The sequence below is a fragment of the Apostichopus japonicus genome, chromosome 8 (assembly GCF_037975245.1).
Source record: "Apostichopus japonicus isolate 1M-3 chromosome 8, ASM3797524v1, whole genome shotgun sequence".
NCBI lineage: Eukaryota > Metazoa > Echinodermata > Holothuroidea > Aspidochirotida > Stichopodidae > Apostichopus > Apostichopus japonicus.
Window position 1 is genome coordinate 16906294 of NC_092568.1, and position 20331 is coordinate 16926624.

The 20331-nt window shown below is 37.2% G+C and overlaps 2 protein-coding genes across 10 annotated transcripts in view; one reads left to right on the plus strand and one right to left on the minus strand.

Moving 5' to 3' along the window:
- Nucleotides 1–20331, minus strand: part of LOC139970759 (tRNA (adenine(58)-N(1))-methyltransferase non-catalytic subunit TRM6-like) — a 244428-nt gene that overhangs the window by 220397 nt on the left and 3700 nt on the right. The gene's annotated exons all lie outside the window — the stretch shown is intronic.
- Nucleotides 1–20331, plus strand: part of LOC139970760 (uncharacterized) — a 79935-nt gene that overhangs the window by 38673 nt on the left and 20931 nt on the right. For 6 of the 9 annotated variants that reach the window (XM_071976729.1, XM_071976727.1, XM_071976731.1 and 3 more), the window contains 2 exons: nt 9064–9232; nt 11234–11399. In XM_071976729.1, coding sequence (XP_071832830.1) covers nt 9065–9232; nt 11234–11399 — 334 coding nt within the window. In that variant the 5' untranslated portion in view covers nt 9064. Of the gene's footprint in view, nt 1–1440; nt 1598–3691; nt 3721–7536; nt 7695–9063; nt 9233–11233; nt 11400–20331 lie in introns of those variants that run through there. The other 3 variants (XM_071976730.1, XM_071976726.1, XM_071976725.1) reach the window with 3 other exon arrangements.

Below are 20331 nucleotides of genomic sequence, written 5' to 3' on the forward strand. Positions count from 1 at the left end.
GTCATATTCCAATGTAGATCTTTGCCATGGCCAGCCAACTGACTACAAAGATGGTCATATTCCAATGTAGATCCTTGCAAGTTGCTTTGGCCTTTTTAGTGCTTTTCATGTATTGTGAGAGCATATTGGATGAAATATTATCTACCTGCACTTGAACTTTCCAGTAAATATTAGTTTTGCATTGCTATCAATTCTTTCCACTTATTTTATGTATCTAGTATATCTATCATATAATCTATTTATTAATAGTACTGATCATAATTCATGCAAGCCAAAGTAACAAATGAGTCTAGAGATTCCGACCTCGGTCCATCACATTTTCCATTTCAGAAGATTGAAGCAAATGGCTTGTATCCCAGAGGTCACTCGTTTGAAACCTGTCCCTACCAATAATGTTTCTTTGTTCATTTCAATTTTCATTCACCGCCGTAGTACTGTAGTAAAGATTGAGCCATTCGTTGTGTATGGTATTTCTAATCTGACATGTACCCCTTATTTTATGACAGCCGGTTTCAATGTTTTTCCATCTGTGTATTGCTTTATGAGTGCAATTAGCCAGCAACATACAAAGCAGCAGATACTAACGTATAATTACTGTAGCTAGTGTACTGTCATGAGATCAATAAACAAACAATACAGCTTAACTGTACAGTATATATGTGTATTACATATAACAGGCACATAATTTGCAATGACCACAGGGACTTATACTTCCTCTCAAAGCATAACTTGATTAACAATTTTCAATTCTGTCAAGCTTGGTGTCATTTGAAGTCTATGGGAGAATTGTTTTCGAAGCAAACAGGCCTTTTTGTTAAAAATTTTTATAAAGGTTTGTTTGCTGTGTAGAAGTGTTTAAGATTGCCCCTATGGTTTATTTTCTTAAATATTATTATCTATGCATTATTTCTTCTTATCAAGACTAGTGGTATTTTGTAATCTTTTGATGCTCTTCTCCGCCGGGAGAAGGTATTAATGCATTTGATGTAGCTTTTCAACATTTTGTGGCCCAAGGTACTTTTTTCATGGGATTTTTAATCATATGTACACGTGTAAATACTGTAATTTTCCCGTTTTGCCGCATTATGTGAAATTAAGCACGACTGCAATAATTTAAGTAAATGAAATGCATTTCTAGAGGATTTTAGTGTTGCTTACTGTAATATATGAACACGTCTCTCAGGATCAACCAAAACAGGGACATTCATTGAGTGTAGGAAATTTCCAAATATCAGACTGTTAGGGAATAATAGGCACACATGGCAAGTTACTTGAAATCTGGATCGTGGTGGATGGAGTTCCTGTAATCTCTTGCCAATGTTCCTGCTATGGTGACATTCTTGTATCCTGATATAAGATCTAGGTTCCTCTTCCTATCGATTACTGGGGACAGATAACATGATATAGCAGGTCTAAACACCATATATTTATTACAGCTTAGATGGTGTAAGTTACTGATGTCGCAAGTAAGTGCAGGATACACACTATTTACCATATACTTATCGATACATGGCATCACCTGGTGGGCAGCTATAATATTTAGCTGCACTTTGGATGATTTTGTGGACAAAGTAGTGTAACAGTAAGGAGCAGACAAGTAAGTATCATTGTAAGTAATGATCCAAACCAGCTAGCATTAAGGTTATCATTTTCTTGTAGTACTCCTCAGAAGACAGCGGGTTTTATTTACAAAGGAGATTTTAACGATCTTTTCGAAATGCATGTTTCAAGCGATATAATTTATTGCAGCATTTCAGAACAAACCTCTTTGGTGGGTTTACTGAGCTATGAGGTTTTTCCTTTTGTGAAGTTTTGTGTCAGAGAGAGAGATTCAGTTTTTGTTTTACTCTACTTACTTACATATGTATGCTTGCACAAGATGTTGGGATATGTGTGCTCCTAACTTCAATGTATGGTATTGTGTTAATGTATGATAACATCACAACAGTACTTCATATGCCACCTAACCCACCTTGTGTTTGGTAAATTTCTAAATATCGACAATGTAAGTTCATTGCAAACAGTTGTGCAACTGAAAGGTTTCGGTGTTGTAAACTAATACATAAAGAATTGTTCAATAGATTATCCCCCTTTCTTTTATGTTAAATTTAAAAAAAAAATTGAAATATAGAGTCTACTTCAATATTTGTTTCCCCCCCCCTACTTGTGAACTGGTAGCCATTTTATGGGCATGCCTTAATTATGACAGTTTCCACCACTTTAAGTATTTACTGTCTCCTTTGACTTGATTTTTAGCAGAATTCGAGTTAACAACTCATTAGAGTATTAATGAATTTATTCTAATCACTATGAATGAAAAATGGTTGTGCACAGTTTGAGAGTAAAATGAAAGTAGGAAATATAGTTGTCTCGATGAGAGTGTTTTTTTTATCTCATTCGTTCAATCGTTCCATATGAGCTCATTTAAAGTACCTTCTTGTTTTTTATTCCATTTTATGACTGGATCTTAAATTCATATAACAATAATGTTAGTTAGCGTGAAACGCTAATCCAGCTTCTGTTTAAAGACGAAACGAAAAGCAACAACTGTAAATTTTGATAGCGGAAAGTGACTCAAAATGAAATATTTCAGTGTCCATCAGTATCATTACTTGCTATGTATACATCTATCAGGTGAAAAAGTGTAATGCGGTGACTTAAGTTTTAGTGGCAATCGGTAGATTTGGTTAATTTATCAGAAATTGACGATGAAGCAGCATCTTTAACATTCCCTCCCTCCCTCCCTCCCTCCCTCCCTCCCTCCCTCCCTCCCTCCCTCCCTCCCTCCCTCCCTCCCTCCCTCCCTCCCTCCCTCCCTCCCTCCCTCCCTCCCTCCCTCCCTCCCTCCCTCCCTCCCTCCCTCCCTCCCTCCCTCCCTCCCTCCCTCCCTCCCTCCCTCCCTCCCTCCCTCCCTCCCTCCCTCCCTCCCTCCCTCCCTCCCTCCCTCCCTCCCTCCCTCCCTCCCTCCCTCCCTCCCTCCCTCCCTCCCTCCCTCCCTCCCTCCCTCCCTCCCTCCCTCCCTCTCATGTCAGAAAATAATCCAATGATAATCCTACAAATTAAATGAAAGTTCAGAGGGGAAGGTCGTGTCCAGTCGCCGCGATAATAACTCACTGTGAGAATCATATAGTCTCCTCCTGTCAAAGCTTTGCCCTCGGTAAGCTTTTTTATTTATTTTCATTCTGACAAATTTCTCTCAACAGGGTGTAACTCTGATGTCTTTCAAGTGTGAAATTAAACAAAACCGGTATTGATTTTTGTATCATCAATTGTAGCGATAGCTGAGTAACATCTGTCTGTTTCATCCTGACTCACGTGTGCAGCAGCAGCCCCGATAGCTTGGTTATAACGTTATTTACGTCAACGTGTGTAAGAATATAGCTTTAAAAAGATAGCAGCCAGAAAGAATTTGTAAATTAGACGTCGTTTTCTCTTTCCGGGTTTTCTATATATATATCTTGACGTCTCGCTCTCAAAGTCATTCGGTTCGGAAAGGGCGTACCAAGTTAATGATTTGTTGAAGGATTATAAATTGTTAGTTGCCGGTTTTTATTCTGTACTGCTATCATAATGGAATCTGTCATGATAGAAAGAAATTGCTGCACTATTTGAAGTGGATGAAACTGTCAATTTGAGCATCAGTCAGCTTATAAATTATCCCCTGAAAACTCTCAATAATTCTGTCACTGGCTTTTAAGGATTCACTATGACTCAGAAAAGGTAAACGAAATTCAGTGGTTAAAATCTTTAAAAGAGACTATAGAGAGCAGACGTGATTTTGCCTATTGAAGCCGCTCATTGGATTATTCTGTTGAGAAGTGAATGATCAGAGATGAATCAACTCTGATGTTGCAATATAGTTAATTAATAACTGCATAGATCTCCTAGTTGCTGAGTTAGGCTGTTAGGTAACTAGTGCACCATGAGTAGTCATTTCTGTGGTAGTAATGTAATAGCGGTTATTTTTAACGTGTGCAGTAATACGGAATCCAACCAATTAAGAACAGAAAAGCTACTGGTCAGATAAAATATTACGGTTGAGTGGGGTGGGTGGTAGTTTGGGTGGGGATTGGGTGGGGATTGGGGAGGCCGGAGAGAGTGTCTAGATGAAAATGGAAGAACTAAGGCTGTTTATCATCAATGACACAAAAATCATTGCCTATATATAAAGTGCATTCATATGTGCTGTATATATATATTGTTTTCAAGTGTTGTATGCCAGGGCCTTCTTGTAACTAGACTTTGAAACTCTTTTAAACTTAAATGAATTCATGTAAAAATTTCGGTGAGACAATTAATCTTTTCCGACTAATTCCACATAAATAGCGGTTAGTCTGATATGTGAATATGGGAAGTTTTTTTTTGTAAATTCCATCACTGACACTGTTGTGCCATGCACCTCCCACATTACAGTTCCCAAAACAACAATTTGATTTAAATTGCATCTTTGGTTATGTTAACTACTTGGTTTCATTGTATCTGAGAAAGTTTTAAGTTGAAAAACTTCGTCAGCTGTGAAAATGCTGGCAGTGGTTAGAATGTGTGCAGCTTATTAAATATTTTGGAAAAAGGAAATGTGCTAAAACTTGGTCAAATCTGATCTGATCGTAACTTTAAGGAAGAAAGAATAAATAGTCGGTTTACATTCGAACATGGGATAAGAGGTTATTTGCTGCAATGCACAAAATATGTTTTGACCGATGTAAATAATTGCAAGTCATAATGAAAACATTCAGTTTGTTGCACATAAAAATTCCTGATGTGTGTTTGTAGGCCATTTAAGAAGTGAACGTACAATATTTGAACTGTGGTGTTGATCTTCCTTCATGCACATGGTATATCATGGATTCAACAATATCTCAAAAATCAGATATCTTCACTTCTAAATATTTCAAGAATCGTTTTGATAGAAGAATAGTTGTATTTGACAGACTGAGATGAAACTACATCTTGAGTTTAGTCTTGACAGCAGAGGGTAGTATCCTGTGTTTGGAAATGTTTGATTGCTAAGAAGGTGTTGCTTTGGTATCTAACTTTATTTTTGATGATAAGTTTGGATTTATGGTTAATGTGATTTTGTTTTGCTCTTTTATGGATAGCTCCAATGCTGGCCTTTACTTATTAAAAAAAAATAGGGATAAATTTGTTCTTTGTGATGACAATAGCGATTTTTGTACTTGAGGGTAGAAATGAATTCTCACCAATATTTTTTTTTTCCAGATATTTTTTTCATTCATATTGAACAGAACAAGTTATTTCTCACACAAATGTCAAAGTATACCTTTCCCACATAATATCAAATGGCCTATTTGATAAAAGATAAAAGGTTATATGCTAGAAACCATCCTCTAGTAGTGTGCTTGACATTGATGCCTCCTTTGATGTAAGAGTTGTAACATTGCTGGTACTTAAAGGTATGCTGTATTGGTTCCAACTATGCTAGTTATTAAAATATGGTAACCTTTTTCAAAATTCTTTTTGTTTACAAAAAACTGTTTTGATTACAACAAGGAAATTTTCCTCACTTAGACATATACAGTCATTTTGTGTGTTCCTTAAAAATGTCTGAGAACAATTTGGAGAGTAAAGACCTCCAGGAAAATACTTTTTACGAACTTCTAGCAATTATAGCATGCTATAAGTTGGGGCCTAGCTATACTGAATATTAAACTTTGTGTGTCATGGTCAATTTTCCTTGGTAAGGATGTGAAATTTATCCTTATATAGAGAATTATTTGACAGTGATATTACTGACGTGATAACACGCAATATGAAGGTTTCCTTCAGGAAAAGAAAGTTGGGTAGACATGTACTTGGCAAAAAGACAGGTGTTGATGTCCATAGCATAATTAGTGTATTTGCTATCATAGCAGGGATGTTTGAACCGAAGGGGGGGGGTTGGTTGGGGGGGGGGTTCAGATGATCATTCTCCCAATTTGGGGACCAAAACTATTGTAATCCCAGATAGGTAGATAAATAGACCATAAAGATGAAACAGAAAGTGCTTGGGATAAAGGTATTAGGGAGCGTGGTGGCCAATTGGCTAAGGTGTCGGACTCGTGATCCAAGGATTGCTGGTTCGATTCCCGCCTAGTTCATTACGTTGTATCCTTGGGCAAGATGCTTTATCTCACTTGCCTCTCTCCACCCAGGGGTTAAATGGGTACCTGTGAGGTAACTTGTCATTGGGCGCAGTATATAACTGCTGCCAACTGGAGGGATTGTCTCTGGGACAGGTTATCGTTGACCAGGGGTAATTTAACGGCTGTAAAGCGCTTTGAGACCTATCACTGGTATATAGCGCTATATCAAAAGCAAATATTATTATTACTGTAAGTATGATTGTTGCATGGGCAATAAGCATTGAGGTAATGTTGGGCGAGGGGGGGGGGGGTTTGTGGGGTCAAATATTTGGATATCCTGTTACTGCTGCCTCTTCCCCTTTCAAATCATCCCATTCTGTCAAATGTTCAATTCAATAGTTTGATTTGATTGTAAATATAATAAGTTTTGTTTTGCAATAGTGTGAACATTTTATCTTGCTCAAATACACAATAAATAAGACCGAAAAGGATAATTACAGAGGAAACTTTCACATTTGAGACAGATCGGAAAGAGGAACAAATTCTATAAGCAATCCTAGTGAGATATCTGAACCTGAAGTTGACACTTGTTACAGTTGGAATAGACTTGAAGCAAACAGGTTTGGTGTCATGGCAGCACAATAACAAACTTGTTTTTAGTTTTTCCTCAATATTTAATTTCAATTTCCTTCTTGAAAGTTAGGATTTATCATTCTCAGTATAAATACACTATAGTGGTTGGTGTATTTAACTGTTCCTAAACCACACGCTTGAAGACCTATGGTTACAGAAGCTTTGAAGACTCTGGCTCTTATCTCTGGAACAAGTTACCAGATCACATTAGAACATGCTCTGAACTTTCTACATTCAAAAGTTTACTTTATAAGACCCATCTTTACACAATATTCTTATGTAAATTAATTTGCTTTCTTTGTAAAGCGCCTCGAGCAGTGACTTTTGTGTACTGATTTGGCGCTATATATAGTCTCATTTATTATTATTATTAATATTATTATTATTGATGTGGCATTTGTCTTGCCAAAATTTTCCATTATGATGCAGCTCATATTTTTTCTCCAATTGTTATAAACTGTAATGGCAAAGGGTAAAATTTGTCAACTTTTAATTTCTTTGTTTACTAGGTAAATTGTTAACTTTTAGTTAATGGTTTACAAGTGAAGAAGCCTATGAAGATATTTATCCAAACAGGATGAAATGTAATATCAAACTTTTGAAAAGTGCTTACTGTTTAGTAAAATTTCCATACTGTAGATGATCTAAAGCAGTTAGCCACCACATTGAAAGACACTGCTTTGAAAACGTGTCAAGTTGCTTTCAGGTGCCTCCAGTCTTTAGTTTCTATGAGTGTAATCGGCGGGTGAGAGCAACTGTTCCAATATAAATTATCAACACGCTTCTTGTTTGATATAAGGAAGTACTAGTAGAAGTAATACTTGACATTAGTTACGTGATTGGTTGAGTTCAAAGGATAAACTGATAACCCACATCGACACAATTTTCTGTGTAGACCTGTTTGTTAAACCTGTTAGTCAGTTGAAATTTTTGGGTCTCCCTACAAGCAGACTTTATCATGGAGGAAGGAAACGAAGGGTTGGTATAAACTTAACACATTTTGTACTTCAACCATAACCAGTAGAGTATGTAATGGTTTGTGCTAATGGATACATCATTGAGCATTTCTTTTGGTAATGTAAACAGCCTGTGTATAGCTGAGTTGTGGAAGTAAAGGCGTTATTATGGTTGTATGTACATGTATACCAAGTATAACGGTAGCAGTTTCATCACATTTCAGATCTGTACTGTGTCTGTTTCCAGTGCTAGGCTTTTGTGTACTTGTTTTTATACATTTTATGGGGAGTCTAGCTGCATGTTTATCTGTTGTTTACTGTCAGTAGTCTTTGCTTGGCTTTTATAGCGACAGTCTGTTAACCATGGGATTTGTGACAAAAGTGGGGGGGCAAACATTTTCTGATGGGTCGCACAATTATCCCATACTTTATTCTTCTTTGTTTTTTAACACAAAGTCCATTGTCCAAGTGAGCTTAAGTGTAAGTGCGTTCTGAGCATTGATACTTGAGGGCTGGGAATGTGGTCGGTTGTGGTTCATGTCATCATTGTCTAAACGGTTGCTGATTGCTGGTGTATCAGGATGTATACTTATATGATGATCAGTATGTATCAGTATGATCAGTATCAATCAGTATGATGATCAGTATGTTTCAGTGATCAGTAAGATCAGTATGATGATCAGTATGATGATCAGTATGTTTCAGTGATCAGTATGATGATCAGTATGTTTCAGTGATCAGTATGTGATCAGTATGTTTCAGTGATCAGTATGTGATCAGTATGATGATCAGTATGTTTCAGTTATCAGTATGTGATCAGTATGATGATCAGTATGTTTCAGTGATCAGAATGGTCAGTATGATGATCAGTATGTTTCAGTGATCAGTATGATGATCAGTATGTTTCAGTGATCAGTATGATGATCAGTATGATGATCAGTATGATGATCAGTATGTTTCAGTGATCAGTATGATGATCAGTATGTTTCAGTGATCAGTATGTGATCAGTATGTTTCAGTGATCAGTATGTGATCAGTATGATGATCAGTATGTTTCAGTGATCAGAATGGTCAGTATGATGATCAGTATGTTTCAGTGATCAGTATTATCAGTAAATCAGTATGTTTCAGTGATCAGTATGATGATCAGTATGTTTGCAGTGCCTGCTCACAGATATTAGATGTGCTCATTTTGTACAGTGAAAGAACAGGTCAAGTACACATCCACTGGTTTCTCACCAGTGATGTAAACTAAACTTTCAGTCAGTGGGGAGGGGGGGGCGGATAAATGGTACCAATTGAGGATAATATCTCAATGATGACCACCTTGTATGGAGTTTAGTTTCTCATGGGCTCTTCATTTGATACTACGATCCTCTTGTTTTCCTCAGCATGGAGCGTGCAGTGTGCAACACCACTGCATCAGTGATGATATACGACGATGCTAACAGAAAGTGGGTCCAAGCCGGTAACAGCGCTGGTGTATCCAGAGTACAGATCTATCAACACCAACAGAATAACACATACAGGGTAGTCGGGAGACTCAAGGCAGATCAGTCGGTACGTTATTATCACATGAATACATCCTGCTTTGGATGCTACGGTTGATTAGCCAAAATCTTTTGTGGGCTTTTACTCCCTTGGTTAAAAGGAGACATATCAGGCATCTGAGAACATAAATCTGTAATCCGATTACATTAATTGTTTAATTCGATCATGGATTATGGGTTTTTAATGGGATGTGGGTATGTTATCCAATTATGTGTGAATTTGACATGATTGATGCAACAGTTACTCCCCCAAGCATTCCAAATGCAGCTATGTGAGGCTCTGCAAGAGTGATGCTTAGTGTCAAAATGAGAATTGGAAAACATGCACTGTAGGTCTGTGAATGACATAATAACATCATTAAGGTGCCATTCCCTTTAGTATGCCAACAGTTATATGGGGTGAGGGAGGAGGAGGAGGAGGAGGAGGAGGAGGAGGAGGAGGAGGAGGAGTTGCTGTGAGTGTAACATAAAACATTTATATCATACAATTTCCAACTATGCATATTAGAAATGATTGACATCAAGATATGGAGGCAAAAGTGAGCAAATTTGTGAAAGAAGCAATCTTGTCGAACATCTTGTTTACGTTTGTCAGTTTATCAGAAAATTCAGCTGAAGAAGGAAAATAAAATATTTTACCCAGAAGATATTATCCTCACATAAACAGGCCAGCAGGAATACCCTTGTATTCCAAAAATTCCATTTGTTTACAAGGGGTACCTGGTAAAACGTGACAAAGGCGTGGGTACAGTATGTTTACTTATTGTATCACACATTGCAGAAAGTGAAGGAAGTGACACTATGTGAGTACTACATACTTTGTGAGATCTTGCTTAGACTGAAGGCATTACTGGGTTAATATGTGAACAGTCTGTGCTAGTATACTGTACATTGCATGTTAAATCATAGGTTTTCTTTTGAGTGTAGAATGCTATATTGTAGTAAATTTCAAGTTTGGAAAATGAATCTTTGGTGCAAAATATGAGAATTCAAGTTTTCAACAAATAACTTCTAATGACCAAGAAAATGCTCTAAAAGTTTGCATACATACATGGAGAAGGTGATTGAGAATGTGACCATTGTGTTTAATACTGATTGTGTTTACCTGGCCAGTCAGCCTGAGTTCATGTTATGAAAGGACTTCAAAGCTTGAGAGGTAAAGATAAAAAATGGGATGGTCCCATATTAAGCATATAGTGGATTGACTGCATGAAGTGTTCTTTATTGACAAGAAACCCATTGTTTTGGGATTGTGACGAAGACTGAGAGAGGGGGGGAAGGGGGTTGAAGCATGGGAAGAGCAGTCTTGAAAAGAGAAACTACATATTTACTGCACAGCGATTGCCTTAATTTAAGATTTCTTTAATCTCTGCATATACACTGTCATTTGTTACATTCATATACTGAATCCAGTGTTTGAAAGAAAGGAATTTTGACCCATACTCTATAGTAGTAGTTCAATGATTGTGTATGGATATGGACTTTCGGCTGTGCTGTTCTTTGTACTCACTCCCTCACCTTCAATACAACATACAGTAGCTATGAATTTTAGTACTTTCATATACACATCAGTTATTATTCAACAATGTTTTGTTACACTTACCTGGTATTTTAACATCAAGTTTCATGACCGTCCAGAAGATACATCACTAATTGTATCTATTCACACTGGTAAAACAACTGGCACAGTTTTCATTATCCAATATCCATGTCATCAAAATCTATATCACTGTGTTTTCTCACCTCTCCCTCGCCCCTTTACATATATTACCCCTCTCTTCCCTCCCACCACTCTCCCCCCCCCCATTTCTCTATCCTTGCCTGTACCTTTAATTAGTCACTTAAAATTGATGTCCAGCTTCTCCCACTTCAGCCATCTCAAAGAGAAGTTGTTATTGGCATCACAGGAATGCCATATTCTTCTCATTTTTCCCATTCTACAAATGTTGTGGTTGTTTAAAGTTATTTCTTGTTACATTGTTAACAAGATAATATTTTCTACTTTGTTTAGGTTGTAATTAATTCAGCCATACTGAAGGGACTGAAGTACAACCAAGCCACTCCAACCTTCCATCAATGGAGAGACAGCAGACAAGTCTATGGACTAAACTTCCATAGCCCAGAAGATGCAGAGAACTTCAGCAGTGCCATGCTCTCAGCTCTAGAAAAACTCTCAGGTGAGCAGAATATTTGGAGGTAGCAGTCAAAAACAAAACTTTGTGCGAGAGGTTTAAGGGTGGGACCATCATGTCGACGTATCGATATTAACTTCACGCCTCTCTTGCCCCTTTCCCAAACAATCTTTCTAAACTACCTAACTTGGGTACATCTCAGAACTACACCTCCTTTGACCCAACTTTCAGAGCTTTGGAAACCAGAGGAATTAAGCAGTAACAAGCCAAACTTGATGCCAGTGATGTAAGAGTGGGACCATTCATTACGTAGAAGTATAGATATTTACATCATTCCCCGCAGAGTTTCATAGCATCTACCATAAGATAACCATTTTGGTAACATTTCAGCAATTCACTTCCTTTAACCAACTTTCAAAGGTCAACAGTCACAATGCACCTCACTATTCCCCCCCCCCCCTGACACAGTAACTTTGGTCTACTGTGAGCAGAGGGCATCACAATTATCATACAATTAGTTTATGTACCGGAGATATGAAGACCATCCAAGTGAATTGAGCACTGTTGTTCACTGTAACTAACTTGCTATTAAAGTCCCCAAGATTGTACGAGAAAGTCTGGGCCGTGAATCGTATGGCTTGCATTCTATTCCAAGCTTTGCCGAGTTCCTTAGGAGTTCTCAGTTTTATGGCGATGGTCAAATTTGTCTTATATAGTCTTATATAGTGCATTATACTTTATACAGTGATAACTGTCTATAAAAAAGTTCTCATTTATGGCTGTAGTAAACTGAAAGCAAACAAAGAAGAGACAATGCCGTTGGTCACTGCATGGGGAGTTTTATAAGTTCCGTAGTTTCATTGCAACTCTGCAGTCTTTTTGTTGCGGAATATTGAAGTTATGTGTATATTATTATCGCACCCTGCTGCCTATTCCAATCTTTAGAATGTCTCTCGTTCAAAATTGAGAAGAGATTCTCAGAATCGTCTTAAAAAACCTTTCTTGTATTTTGCGAGAAATTTGTTTTACCTTTTTTTTACGATAGTACGCAATATTTTCTTGGCAAAGAACTGAAGCTTGATAGAAATCAACTGATGAAAAGAAAATGGAATTTTTCTTTCCATAATAGTTTATGATATGAGGAAGTATCTTTACCAGGTTGGTGAGATTAAAATTTTGTAGGAAAGGCTTCACTTCCTGTGAGAGTTCCAAGTACAGGAAGAAGGAATGTTTGGTAATGTGAAACCCGAGTAAAAGTGGTGTTATTGCTATTTTTGATCTTTGCAGTCATTTTTAGTCACTTTACTTGCTTCAATCTTGTAATATTTGCTTTCTTGACTGATGTGGTGGTCCCCCTTACCATTTTTTTTAAACATTCAAAAATGTTTCTGTGATTATAAAGTACATGTTACTCATTCTGAAAGTCAGTCTTTAAAGGTACTGTAGACAATGGAGAATTTATTGATAGTACCCAAGCTCAGTGAAGGCTGTTGTACTCAGTTGATCTGAATAGTGCGAAACACAAAGATTGTCACAAGATATGAATACCATGCAAACAGATATTCCCAAACTATTTAATCTAGTTTTCTAGTTTCTTTCTAGCTTGTTGAAACTGTGGTTATGTTAGCATATCAAGCAGTTAATTATATCACTATATATAGCTCCTTCAAGAATTTGAATCGTTATATGATTTCCTCACTGTGTTAGTTATCAGGTGATACATTTGGCTAACTAGTGGTAAAAGTGTATACATCCATATATGCATGACTAAATCTTCTAAATTGCTTGTTTGCAAAACTTGATTATATTTGTGTAAAGGGTCATATGTCAGTCTGCAAGATAGAGGGGGTGTATAGCTGTAATAGGTAAGATGATTTTAAATGCATTTGGTAGAATACTGCACAAGTGTTATGGTGGCAGTAATATGCATACATGTTGGTTGTTAAGACGCAGTCCAATCAGTTGTGGGATTTGCTCCTGTTGTACACGTACCAGGGCTTTTTGTCTTGCAAGTGTTGTTTAATCAGAAAGAAGTAGCGGTTAAGTCTTTGGTATTGGTAGCCCTTAGCATCTGAAGAGGCTGAGAACCACACTCCAGTAGAGACAAGTGAAGAGGGTTCTTGATATAGGGTACTAGCCTAGTTCAGCTCAAACTCTTACATGCATGCACATGTATGTACATGCCTAAATACTGTAGAGAATTAAAACTAAAGGATACATGCTTGTCGTCATAGGTGTCTCACAACATTAAGCAAAAGGTCCGTTTTCTTACCATGTCGAGAATTTTTCCGAGGGTAACAAAGCAACTGAGTTAAATTTCTCAACATAAGATGCTTGAAAATTTCAATCAGTTGGAAATTTTATGATCATTATTACAGTCCACAGTGGTAGCCAAATTGTTAAATTGTACCGACAAATATAAATATCGCTTCAATAGAGTGAGTGTCATAGTATTGAGTTGCAAAAAGAGATGTATTTCCAGCTTTCAGCCATTTTTAGGGGTGTTTAGTAATTTTGAGAGCAAAGTCTGGTAAATTTGGAGGAATTACATCACTTTTCTCCTCTCAAAAGTGTCATATTGTTTCGCTACTTTTACTCATCTTACTTCACGCAACACCATAATTAGGTAACCTACCGTGTTGAAAAATTTGAGTACAATGTTTTATTTTGTACTTTTAATCGATATAAATGTGTTGCATTTTATTAAGTCATTTAAACAGTTCCAAGGTTTTTTTTTTGGTGAAGAAGACTAAGCATAAGATGCCACTCTTTGTCATTTCTTACCCTTTTGACATGTTTCCAAGGTCAGGCTTTTATATTTATTCAAAAGTTTTTATGAATTTCCTTAAACTCATAACAGATCATGTCATGCCATCCCCTAAAGTTAGACTTTTGGCTTCCTGATGACAGTAAATTTCGGGTAATAAAATACATTTATATGTCTTGTCAAACTGCCTTTCATGTTTCCTTTTCAGGACAAGGAAGTTAATGTTTTAAACTGTTATTTCCTTGTCAAAGTGCACATGATATGTGGTGCATAGCTACGATGATCCTTTTCTTAAAAACAAAAAGGCATATTTTTATCAGAAACTGTTATCTTCACCTGAAAGACTACTATACCCTGTTTTTGTGAAACTCATTCGTGAAACATGTGAACTTTTGTTCTCAGAACAGTTTGCCAAATTGTGAAACTCAAAAGTCCCAAAATCATTCTTTGACATTTGATACTAAAGGAAGGACAACATTCTATTGCATTTTCCTTCTCGTTCATCAGTAAAACTGCTCGTAGTACTTGCTAGCGACCAGCCAATCGATCCCTGTCCGGCAAAATGATTTCACAGCAAAAATGATTATCAGATAACAGCTCAATTAGTCACGTATCTGCAGCCTTGTTTTTGCATTTTGCTTCTTCACGTACATGTACATCAAGAAGTGTGCACTTGCAGTATGTAGAAAACTGTCAAATTCCCCAGGTACACCCAAGTGGGCCCTGGTACAACTTAAAAGCCCCTCTGAAACCGTGCTTCATTTTCCACAAAAAGTGTCTCCCGGTCTTAGAGGAACTTCATTTCACCTCTGGTGTTATTACATAATCATAGCTGTACACTCATAGTACAGGGACAACATTGATCTGGTATGGTATCACAAGAACACACTGTCTAAATCAACAAGTTGCTGCACAAACGCAGCTATGTATAGCAGGGTTTTTTTTTTTTTTTTTATAGGTGGAAGGTTATTAAATTCTCAGCAAGCAATGATAAGCAAAGATGATAAACTATATATGCAAACATTTAAACACTAAAATTATTCCCTACACTTTGCCCTTCTGTGTGATTCTCTTCTCTGTAATGGTTTACATGAATAACAATAATAATAATAGTTTATTCTTATGAATGTCAAAGTTAACCTTGAGTAGAACTGACAAAAGTTCTCATGGACTGTGTAAATAATAAATGCATCTAAATAGGGTAACTAATACCAAGTTGTAACTTTACCGAGAGTTTTAAGCCAGAAGCCACTCTGATCGCTTTCCTCAATGTTAGAAATGGTAGAGGGGGTGATTACAGTTTTGTTAAAGGATTGTATATGAGTTGCAAGTCAGTTGTAACCAACAGAAAATGTAACTATATAGGTAAATGCTGAAACATGCATGTGAGTTAATGAAGGATACTAGCCCCAAGCAACCCCGAATGAGAGTGAGAGGTGCCAATTGTCTGTCTTCTCCTCTTGCAATCAAATTGTATGTCACTGAAGCTGGATAATTGTGCAATCTCACGTAATTCCGTACAGTAGTGTGAATAGGGAGGTAGAAATCTTTCATTCCTGACAACCACAAAGTATTAAGAAATATTTATGTGGGGGCAGTATTACACAACAGTCGTTTGAGTGCAACCCGACAAAAGATGCAGTGATATTTAGATGTAAGCATGGAACTTGGAAGTCGGATAATATGTTCCTTAAGTGAAGTTAAGTGAATCCCAAGGATAAGGAAGCCTGCAGAAGCACATTTTAAGTCCAATCCATGCGATGATTGTGGACCGACTTCTGCTTATATGAAGCCGTCCATTTTCGATGAGTGGATCAGAAAATTAGGTGGCGGGCATGTAATTGTCCCACCCCTACCTGCCCCCTTGAAACTAACACTGACAATATTGATCGGACAGACTAGATTGTACATGAGCAGCCCTTCACTCTCCCAAATACTAAGGGGGTAAAGCCCATTCCATTCATTGATCTCAGGAGTGTACAGTAGCTATGGCAAACAAAGTAGATTAACCAGGGCGTCCTTTCTTTTCTTTGTTCTTGGAAAGATGTTGCGAGATTCCATAATTGGCATTCCAAATGGTCTGTCATCCCTGAGAGAAAAACCACAAGTATGTTTGATCAATTAAAGAGGCTTGTTGAGTTAGAAAGATAATAACGATAAAATCAGCATTGAATTTTGTATTTGATTTGAGACATCAGTGTACAAACAACACTACCGAACCAGTAGCAATCTAGCATTACTACTGTAGCAATCTTTCTCTGTTGGTTGTTATGAGGGTTTCATTTTTGTGGGGCACAAGAGTGATGATAAACGTTTACACCAGTAGAGAGTTGTGTATTGATACTTATTAATCTTGTTACTAAATCACGGAATAAATGAGTCTTTAGGATTTGCATTAGAAAATTCCCCAACAAATAGCACTGAAAACACTGAGGTTTCGTGTACAGACACTGCTTGCTATACAAATTTTGCATTGGGATAGCAGAATTTTGAAATGCAATTCAAGAGAAATTAGTCCCTGGTAAAGCTCTTTAGTGTAAAGAAGTGTTTTCTTGATCAATAACTCTGCAATGTTAAAGCCTCATTTTTATTTCCATTGTTAGTCACCGAGTAACTGATGCCATTCCTTGACTGACTATGTCCTCTTTTATCGATTCTGATATTTACAAACAATCAGTTATTAAAGAAGTTGATCTGCTTCCCCATCACCCATCACCCCTCTCCCCCCCCCTCCCCAATATCATCAGGATATTCTTGTTTAAAGGATATGCAAAAATAAAGTTTTAAGCACAATACCCTTCTGGAAAATGCTAGGAGAATTCTTTTGTTTCGTACATCACAATTAAGTTATAATGTGTTTGCTTGTTATCCCAAGTCAGACCTGTGAAAAGAGAAATGTTCTAGGGTTGTCATTGTTTGTATACATATCTCAATTAAGTAATTAAGTGATCACATGTTGTATATGACACTGTGGAATTAACCAGTATGTAATATAAATGAAAGTTTATATCATAACTAACACAGTCTAGTTGAGTGGGCAGTTTAGTAGTTGGGTGATTCCTTTGTTGACATTTTTTCAGACAGACAGATGTATTACAGAGTTTGCATATAGATACATTAGTTAAGGAGATGCATTAAGATTGAGTTTTAAGAAATAAATGTGGTTTGCCCCTCAGGTAATAAACTGTTTTTGCATTTGGGACTCATGAGATACAACTAGGTTAAATTAACTTCGTTCCTCGCTGTCCTGTCTCCTCACAACCTTTGCACCCCTTCTACCGTGCCTAGAATGAACTGGTAACCTTTTAACACTGTGCGCCCTCTATCACCGGGATTTTGTTTTGTCAAAGAGAAACACAGTAATGAATGGTTCAGCTTGCGATGTAAGATGGAGCAGATGTGCAGTGTTAACTGCTAAGGTTATGTCTGAGGTAAATTCACCTGAAATCATTCCTGCTGATCAGTTAAATAGTCGGGTATTTCTACCGCAACATGAGCAGTACTCACCGAAAGCCTTAACATCGCTGGATTCTCAGGCATTTAATCTAATCGACACGTTTTCTGTCGTAAGGTGACAAAGAATGTTTCTAATTAATCTATATGTCTTTGGGGAACAGAGACCAACATAGCTCTGGTAGCATTCAGAGCTTCCTGCTTCAACATTCTTGATTTAATTTTGTATATATATATTTGTAACTCTACCCAGGCTGGTCTGTCTGGGTATGCTGGAATTTTATGACAACCTCAAATCTCATCAAGAAAGTAATACACTGCAGGCATTATCTGTCGGTCGGCATTGTCTTGACTAAATGATTCACAACTTTACTACCTCACCAGTGGCAGATATTCCTCCCTATGACATCATTGATCAGGAATACCTCTGTGGGCTGTATAATACCAACCTACCTACTTACCAGGTTGGTTCTACTTTTCCTCTGTGTGCTGGGATTCTGTTCTATCCATCATGTTTGGTCCTTCTGTTTATCTCGGTCTTTGTCATCAGCTGTCCCATTATCTCTCATTAAATCATGGAAGAGGGAGGTGAAAGATGATAACAATTTCACCCGAACATGTGTGAATCAAAATGGATGTTGCATACCAGTCATATCATCCATGGAACCCTCTGGGGGTTCTCTCTCTAGTTCCAATGGTCAATGGTCTGTGTCATGCATTGCAGTAGATGGAAGCCTTTAAACACCATTCCTCTTTTTTAAGGAAGGTTAAAAACCGAAAGAACTGTATGTAGATATTCCATTGCATTGTGATAGGGCTGATTTGTTGCTTTACCCTCAGATAACTGGAATTCATTTCAGTTATCAGAAGCAGTCAAATAAGTTGCTCATTGAATTAATGTTTAATGGATTTGAAGGTGCAGTATAATGAGGTATTTTTATTATATAAACTAGTTTCATTGGTTGTTCTTTCGATATTAACCTTGAGAATAATTTTGATTTTCCAAAAATTAAACTAGTTTGCTGCAGACCACTGGTCAACCCTTAAAATAGTCAACTCTGGTCGCGATAAAAATCAAGAGAAATTCTGTTAAATGAAAACTTGTGTGGACTCATAGATCTCATAGATGTACCTTAGTACCTTAAAGTAGACATTACACAGTTTACACAGTGAAAGGTCTACAATGGGGCTCTACATTCACGTAGTTCCGCGAAACTTGACAAGTTGTGCACTCTGAATGCAGATCATAACGGTACTGTGCGTAGAATTTCATTTGTAATTAGTGAAGGAGAGTTATTTTGAAACATTTTTTCTAAATTTCTGGTCAGACTATTTAAGCACCTTAACTGATGTTTTCTGAAGCACTTTGTTCTGTTAGGCCAGACTGTACAAGTGGAACCACAAATGTGGGAGAAACACACAAGGGCTTATGGATTACAACTTACACATCTGGTGGCTTCCAATTCAACATTTTAACTCAAATTTGGAATCTTTTCGATTTAGAAAGTCATTTCAGATGGGAGCACCGTTGATTGCTCTTGGATGCAAACCCAACCTACTATGACACAGCCGGGTATCGAACCCCGAACCTCCCAATTGCTAACCCTCATTGCCTCAAATGCCGCTACCATTATCCACTGGTCACTCCACGAGTGATATGACGGCACCCTCAGTAGAATTGCAAACTGGAGAGCCCCGTCGCTACAGTTTTCTCAGATTGCCCAATAATTTAATACCTAAAAGTCACTGACTATGTTCAAAGTAACATAAGTAATGTGCAAAATGTTTGAACCACAGCTGACAAGTGGCAGGTTAAATTGTGCTTTCCCCCAGTAACAAAGCTAACATGGAAGCAACAAAGCTAACATGGAATAAAACATAAACATGGGAGTAAACATAAAAAGTAAGGAGAGTAGATTTATTTCCATTTCCCTTTTGTCCTGAGATGGGGATACTGTTTGTTACAATACCCTTAAACGAAATGTATTCATCCTGTTTTACTGTCATGACCCTTTAACGTAACCCGTTGCTGTAAACAGTCTAGCATTTGATTATAACATTGCTCTCTCTTAGAAACCCAGAAAAATAGGACTTTGATTAAAAATTGAGGAATGCAATTGTTTTGAAACAAACTTTTTTTTCAAAAGAGCCTAACTACTGAAACTCTCTGTTGTAGTTTTTTTACTTGAAAAATTTGAAAATATCAAGTGTTTATAATTACAAACAAAACTGAATTGACACAACGGCAAAAAAAACGAAAGAAAAAAACAAACTGTCAGAAATGGTCTCAGTGAGCTTCCATACTCTGTGGAAATTCCAGCTAACACTAAACCGGTTATTAGTGGGTCTGCATCCCAGCTACCAATAGATAATGACATCATCATCCAGATATGTCTTCCGAGAGGTTGTAGGGAGATCTTGGAGGATGGAGAGGAGGAGAATAAAGAGAAGACAGAGTAGTAGTCATAGTAGTATCAACAGAAAGCATTCCATTGATCGGAGCAAACCGGAGTCCCTCTTTGAAAATAGTGGAGGATTTTTATAAAAGATTACCAGAACCAATTTCCCTCGGATACATTCCACATTTTGTAGCATGAAAAAGACGTCCGTAAGCATATGTCTGGGTGAGATTGCTAGTTTTGAAATCTTTGTTTTGCTCTTTTTATTATTTTGTTTCATTTTTTTTGTCAACCTGAAATACGGTAGCTTTTTACTTCTATGTGTTTTGGTACTATATTTCTGTTAATAATAATTCAG